This window comes from Oratosquilla oratoria, chromosome 26 (genome assembly GCF_046742065.1).
Source record: "Oratosquilla oratoria isolate Oo_2021 chromosome 26, ASM4674206v1, whole genome shotgun sequence".
Classification (NCBI taxonomy): Eukaryota; Metazoa; Arthropoda; class Malacostraca; order Stomatopoda; family Squillidae; genus Oratosquilla; species Oratosquilla oratoria.
In genome coordinates this window covers 11,581,779-11,589,266 of record NC_134802.1, presented here as the reverse complement: position 1 = coordinate 11,589,266, position 7,488 = coordinate 11,581,779, and the positions used below count along the sequence as shown (strand labels likewise).

Here is a 7,488-nt window from a genome sequence, read left to right as displayed (position 1 = left end):
TTTTATTGATGATACTCTGATATGTAATAAGTCCAAGACAGGCTGTCTTGCTTGTATAAATGATACTATGGAATTATTGCAGAGATTAGGTTTTTGCATTAATGTAGAAAAGTCAGTGTTGAAGCCCACATAGTACATTGAATACTTGGGAAACATTATTGACACTAATAATATGACCATTTCTTTACCTGAACACAGGATTCTGAAAATCATTCAAGCCTGTAAAAAACTTAGGAGTAAAAGTAGAGATAAGATTAGAGAGGTTGTTGTTGTTGTTGTTGTTGTTGTTGTTGTTGTCGTTCCCTAGACTGTCTGTCCGAGCAGTCCCGTCTCCCCAAGGAAGGCCACAGCCGAGACTGGGTTTTCCCACAAATCCTTTATAGAGTGTATGTTGTGTTGTTTGCGTGCATGATTGTGTATAATGCAGTCTTCCATTATGTGTTGTATGGTATGGGGTGAAGTGTTACATCCTGGGCAGCTGTTCACAACACGGTCGTCCAGCCTCCTCTGGTAGCTTAGAAGTGCTGGGTGGTGACCGCATCGCAGTCTGGCCAAGTGGACTCTGTCCTTACGTGGGAGAGAGGATTCAGAAGGGTGGATATCAGGGGGTCTGGCATGCAGCAGTGTGTTGTCTTTCAGTGTGTTAATGGAGCGGTGAGTGATATGATTATGAATATGTTTCCGGAGGCTGGTATTTGGTGGTTGTGGAGGAAGAGAAGAGAGTATCTTTGTGTAATAAAGGTCTTTGGGTGTAGTTTTAATGTTTCTTGGTGTGTGTGGGTGTTCTGCTATGTAGTGTAACGGGTGTGATGTGTTTGTGGTGGCTGCAGCAAGTGTTTGTGTGCCTCTCATGTCGAGGTGTTCCTTGACTTTGAGGACTTTTGTTTCATGGTGTAAATGGTCTGTAGGTGATGTATTTGTGCAGCCTGTAATTGTTTTTAGGGCTTTGTTTTGTATGATTTGAAGGGTGTTGTGGTGTGTCTCACTGAGATTAGGAGCCCATGCAGGACTCGCATAATTCATCACTGAGCGTATACATTGTTTGTATATTGTTATATTAGTTTCTTTGTTTTGTCCAAATGTTGTTCCAGTGATTGACTTAAGTGCGTTAAGTCTAGGTGTGCATTTGTTTTTTATGTTTGTGAGGTGTTGTTTGAAAGACATGGATGTATCGTATGTTACACCAAGAATTTTCGGTGTGTTTGTGTGTGGTATTAGAGTGTTGTTGATGTAGAGATGAGGTATGTATTTGTGTTCTTTTGTCCAGTTGGTGAGAAGTGTTGCTGTAGATTTGGTTGGAGCTATTTTGAGTCTGTTTGTGATGAACCATGTGTTGAGTGTGTCAAGGTAAGGCTGGATTATTTCTGCAGCTTTGTCTGTGTTACGATGTGTGCATGTGATTGTTATGTCGTCTGCGTAAGAAGAGATTTGTATTTCTGAGGTGTCTGGCGTGGGTAAGTCATGCATGTATAGATTAAATAATGTGGGGGATAGAACTGAGCCCTGCGGTACTCCGTTCTTAATGTTTCTGATGTGCGATGATTGGCCATTATATGACACATGAGCATTCCTGCCTGCCAGATAATTGGCCAGCCATCTTTTGGTGTTATTGTGCATGTCTGTGTTATATATTTTATTTGTTAGGTTGTGGCGGGGGATAGCATCAAAAGCTTTACTAATGTCCAATGTTATAAGAAGTGTTCTGTGGTGGGGCCTATCTGAATTGATGCCATCAAAAATTCTTTGTGTGAGGTTTGTCAGAAGAGTGTTTGTGGAGTGTAGTGGCCTAAAACCGTGTTGTGAGTCAGCAAGGGGAATATATGGTGTGACAAGTTTAAGTATTAGGCGATCAATGACTTTAGAGGGGGTGCAGAGAAGTGTGATTGGGCGGTGCGATGATGGGATTGTTGGGTCTTTGTTCGGTTTTGGGATGGTGATTATTTTACCATGCTTCCAGATGTCGGGTATAGTGTTGTGTGAATAGCTGTAGTTTGCAATGTTTGTGAGTGCGTGTATACCTTGTGGTCCAATGTGTTTTAGGTGGATGTTGCTTATGTTATCAGGGCCACAGGCAGATGAGTGCTTGAGACTATGCATTATGAGTTTTGTCTGACTGTCTATGAAGGGTGTATAGTCTGAGTCTGTGGGAAAGTCTTTCTTACGTCGAATGGTGCGTCGGTCGTCAGGGTGAGATGTAAGATGGCTCGTCTGTGCAAAATGACGTATGAGTGCGTTTGCTTGTTGTCTGTTTGAGGGTAGATTATCTGTTGTTGTGATTATTGCTGCATGAGAGCGTGTAGTGTTAGTGTTGGATAGTGTGATGCTGTTGAGTGTTTTGTACAATTTGCTGGTGTTTGTTTTGTGATCAAGTGTATTGATAAAGTTTTGCCAATTTTGTGTTTTTTGTTCATGTATTTTATTGGCAATCACAGTGTTTAGTGTTTGTATTTGGTCTGCTATGTTTTGAGGGATAGGTGTGGGGGTATCGTGTTTAAGTGTGTCACGTTGTCTGATGAGGCCTTGGATTTCTGGTGTGAAGTTGGGGTTGTGTGATTTTCTGTTGCCTCTAGGGATGTATCTCTTGTCTGCGTTTTGTATGATTGTATTAAAAGCGTGCACAGCATTGTTTATGTTTGTGATTGGTGTACTGTTAAGTGTTTCAAAATGTTGTTCTGTCTCTTCATTAAAGGCTTCCCAGTTAGCTCTCTTGTAATTGGTGTAAGTGTGTCTGTGGCCAGCTGGGGTGCATCTTGTTTTGGTGGTGATGATGATTGGAAGGTGGTCAGAACCAAGGGCTCCGACCACTCTCCATGATGTTGTTGGGGTTAGGCAGGGGGAGCAAAAGGTGATATCAGGAGAGGAGGGAGTGTAGAGGGCTTGGTATGGGATATGTGTATGATTATGCGTGTTGTTCATGATAGTCAATGAGTCGAGTTGAGTCTGTATATCAAGCCCTCTGTCTGTGTCGGGGTTGTCGACAAACCAGGCAGACGACTTGGCGTTGAAGTCACCACCCATGATCAGGTTGGGGATTGAGGTTAGTTGGCTGAGCTGAGGTCTGAAGGTGTTTGGAACTGTGGGGGATGATTGGGGGGGAATGTACATGTTAACTATTGTTAGTGTTGAATTGTTGCCTGTGCGGATACGAATGGATTGGGTTTCTGTTGTGTTATCTGTGGTAGGGAGGAGAATTTTGGTTGTGGCACTTGTGTCCACAAAACAGATGGAATGGTGGATCAGGGTGACGAGTCCACCGCCATTGCCGTCAGTCCGGTCTTGTCTGATGGTGGTGTAATTATGAAATGATGGTGTTTTGTGTGAGTGTCTTAATTTTGTTTCTTGTAGAATTGCAATGTGTATGTTGTGTTGTTTAAGAAAGTGTTCAAGTTCATGTTTTTTAGTGTTAATACCGTCAATGTTGTGTTGTAATATGTTGATGTTGTGTGTTTTGTATGTGTTGTATGTTGCCGTCCTGGAGCTGCAACGTCTACGTCATGGGACCACCCCCCAACCCCAAGAGTTGGGGGCCAAACAGCGGCATTTACCCCTGGCCATCAGCTCTACGCAGATGGCACCGATCCCCAAGGAGGAGCTACGCCTACCTGGGGGAGTACCAGATTAGAGAGGTAGCCAGGGTTACTGGTCTCTTGGTGGCTGCCATTCCAGCAGTAGAGCTGGGTAAACTGCATTATAGACAGTTAGAAGCAGAAAAAATTGCAGCCTTGCAGGTTGAAAAAGGGAACTTTGACAGTTATATGACAATTACAGAAGGAATGAAGTCAGACCTTCAATGGTGGATTGATAACATCTCAACACAAGATAGGAAAATTTTTAGAACTGGCACTGACATTGACATCTACACTGATACTTCCAACATAGGTTGGGGGGGGGGGGCCATGTTAACAGTCAGTCTGCTTCTGGTAGTTGGTCCATGGCAAAAAAATTAATACACATTAATGCTTTAGAGCTTAAAGCCATTTTATTAATGTTGCAAGTGTTTACACCAGTATTGAAAGGGAAACATATTAAAGTACATTGTGATAACACCACTGCAATGACTTGTGTAAATGAAATGGGTGGTACAAAGTCTATCGCTTGCAATGAGATTGCCACCAAAATCTGGGATTGGTGCCTCACTTACAATGCCTGGATCATGTGTTCCCATATCCCAGGCAAGATTAACACGCTGGCAGACATGGCATCACGCTTAGTTAATGATAGGCATGAATGGAAATTTAATGTACGTATTTTCCACCAGTTGTGTGAGGTTTTTGGTACCCCAGTTATAGACTTATTTGCTTCAAGGCTTAATAGGCAATTATCTTGCTATTGCCCCTGGAAACCAGATCCAGGGCAACACATTTGGATGCATCTTCCTTAAATTGGGCAAGATTTAAGCTCTCATACATCTTTCCTCCATTTTCGTTGATTGCTAGGTGTCTGCAGAAGATAAAAGCAGAAGGGGCGAGAGTGTGGATGGCTGTTCCACTATGGTTATCACAACCATGGATGGGCACATTGCTCGGGATGCTGATCGATTACCCTTGCACCATTACAAAGAAGAAGGAGGTGATAATGCACCCATCTTCAGGGGAGGAGCACCCAATCATGCGCCACACACAACTGATGGCGTGCCTACTATCAGGCAGCACTTGTGAGACAGAGGAATTTCTAAGGCGGGTATGGACATCATCCTGGCCTCTTGGAAACCAGGTACAGGGAAACAATACCGACTGCACCTTAAGAGATGGACACAATTTTGTGATAGATGGAACGTTAATCCCTTTAATCCCACTGTTTCAAACATTATAAATTTTTTGTCTGAAACTTTCGACAGGAACGTGGGTTATGAAACCATCAATACAGCAAGAAGTGCTATCTCGTCTCTAGGCATTGTTGTAGATGGCTGCAGAGCTGGTAATCACCCATTGGTCATCAGATTCATGAAAGGGATATTAAATCTGAGACCACCCTTACCTAGATACACGGAAACATGGAACGTTCAGCCAGTTCTAAAGAAATTGAAATCTATGTACCCATTGCACACTCTGACCCTTAAGGATTTGACATTTAAACTCGTTATGTTAATGGCACTGACCCAAGCTGCTAGAATTCAAACATTGCATCTGTTGGTTACATATGGAATTCACATGGAGCAAGATTATATTTTAGTTCAATTACAGGGTAACATTAAGCAGTGCAGGCCCAAGTTTAATGTCCTTGCAGTGAAGTTTCAAGCTTACTCCAGGGACACTAGTTTATGTGTATGTGTAACATTACAGCATTACCTAACAAGAACAGAGGAATTCAGATGGGGCCTTTCCCAAAATAAGGAGAGATTACTACTTAGCTACATTAAGCCACACAAGTCTGTCATGAAGGACACCATTGCACGGTGGATTAAGACAATGCTTAGTAGGTTGGGAGTGGACACAACAAAATTTACAGCAGGTAGTGTTAGGCCAGCAGCATTATCAAAGGCCAAGGCTATGGCAGTACCTATCACTTGTATTATGGCAAAAGCAGGATGGACACAGGAGAGTACTTTTGCAAAATTTTATGACAAACACATTGTTTTAGAAGTAGACCCTTTTCAGTAGGCAGTACTAGTGTAGGTACTGTTACTTTTCTAAGATTATGTTACATCTTAATTTGTGATGTAAAATGGTTAACATGCAGTGTGGATATAGTAAGGAAATAAAGGCCACTTATGCAGGATTATGCATATTTGGATAAAAGTTGGTTTTGATTATTATGCATATTGTGCAAATTGGAGGAAGTGTTTAAGTTGTAATGGGTATTGCATATCATGTGTTAAATGAAACTATATGTACAATAATGATTACAGTTGTGGAATCATTGGTTTTTCGACTCATTATTACAGTTCTTATGCAAGGTCAAAGTGTACAGGCACGACACCCACATGGCTTCAAAGCCTCATGTGAAACGCTCCATGTGGCAGAAGGTGATTTGACGAGGTAAAATTAAGAAGTACACGAGACTTACCTGTGGTCAAGTTGATGTGTACTTGTGATTTTGGGAGTCAAATCACCTCTGCTGTAGTGGAGATTTCACATGCGCTCCACTTCCCACCCCTTTTCTTTTTATTTTGTGTACATAATTTAGCTATGATTGGTTAATTGTTAGTTTGGGTCATGTGGGTGTCCATTGCTACAAAGTCTGACGGCAGGAGCGCTACAGCGACATCTCATGTGAAATCTCCACTATGGCAGAGGTGATTTGACTCCCAAAATCACAAGTACACGTCAACTTGACCACAGGTAAGTCTCGTGTACTTCTTAACTATGTGTGACTTTAAGGCAAAGGAAATAAATTGGGAAGAAATGACAATAAAAGGTGGAGAGGAACTCTGGGGCAACATTCTACTGGATTTGACCATTGATTATACATTGGCTCAATGGGTCAAGGAAAATACCAGATATAGAAACAATGAAGAACTATCGAGACTAAACTTGATATTCACATCTGAGGCTGAAATCGTGGACAAAATGAATTACAAGACACCAATTGGGAAGAGTGACCACATACTAATGGAGTTCGAACTTAACCCGATAACTCCAATATGCCGCTCATGAGGCAGCACAGGGGAGAACAAATATGCCGCCCGGGCGGCACGATATTCATCCCCTTACAGAAATCGCACTGGATTTGGTAGTGCTTTCATACTTTTAGGGAAGTTTGTCTGACTTATCAACACTGCCTAGAGAATATTACGATGCCAATTAGTGCTTTCATACACACGGTAGAGCGTTGATACACGTAGTGACTCGGGAGTGCTTTTTGCATCTTATTTATCGGGATTATTTACCTCAATCAGTGTGATATTAGTGTAAACATGCCTCAAGGAACTAAGAGGAAGCTTTTGTATGCGAGTGACAGTGATCCATACGATCGAGAACCAAAAACAGAGGAAAGTGATTGTGATAGTGACACTCGTAGGCCACGCAGGGCTAGTGATGCTAAATCCACCAAATATTTTTTCTGCACGTTTATGGTGTCCCTAAGAACTTGCTCTATCTGTCTGATGCAAAAGGTGCTTGAAACCAAACTGCGCTGATACCAACCATCATTCAGGATCATCTGAGCACGCAGTAGCACGCCCCCCCCCCCCAAGTCTGGTAGTAAAAGTTGCCGCTACTGATTCTCGCACCAGATCTACAACTTCCGACCTTTCTCATGGCCATCCTAGAGTGGGTATATGATTTTTATGTGTCTTGGCCGAAGCACCTGAGTATTCCAAAGAAGTTAAGCACTATTTTATTCAATTTGATAAGACTCGATTTTTCGGTTATAAATTCGTCATCAGAGACGAATTTATTTGAGGGGTCGTCGGATTTTACAGGTTAAAGAACAAAATGATGTGAGAAGAAATTAGAAACATAGAGAAGGAAGATTAATGTACAACAAAACGGACTTAGTAAAACTTAGAAAAAATGTTTGAAACGCCAACTGGGAAAATGTTTCAAA

General features: G+C 42.0%; 1 protein-coding gene across 1 annotated transcript; it reads left to right on the top strand.

Moving 5' to 3' along the window:
* The first annotated feature begins 3,970 nt into the window (after positions 1 to 3,970).
* On the top strand, positions 3,971 to 6,167 carry LOC143039186 (uncharacterized). Its single transcript, XM_076209042.1, has one exon. It carries the CDS (start codon positions 4,683 to 4,685, stop codon positions 5,598 to 5,600), a length of 918 nt encoding a protein of 305 aa, XP_076065157.1. The 5' UTR covers positions 3,971 to 4,682; the 3' UTR covers positions 5,601 to 6,167.
* Positions 6,168 to 7,488: the final 1,321 nt, after the last annotated feature.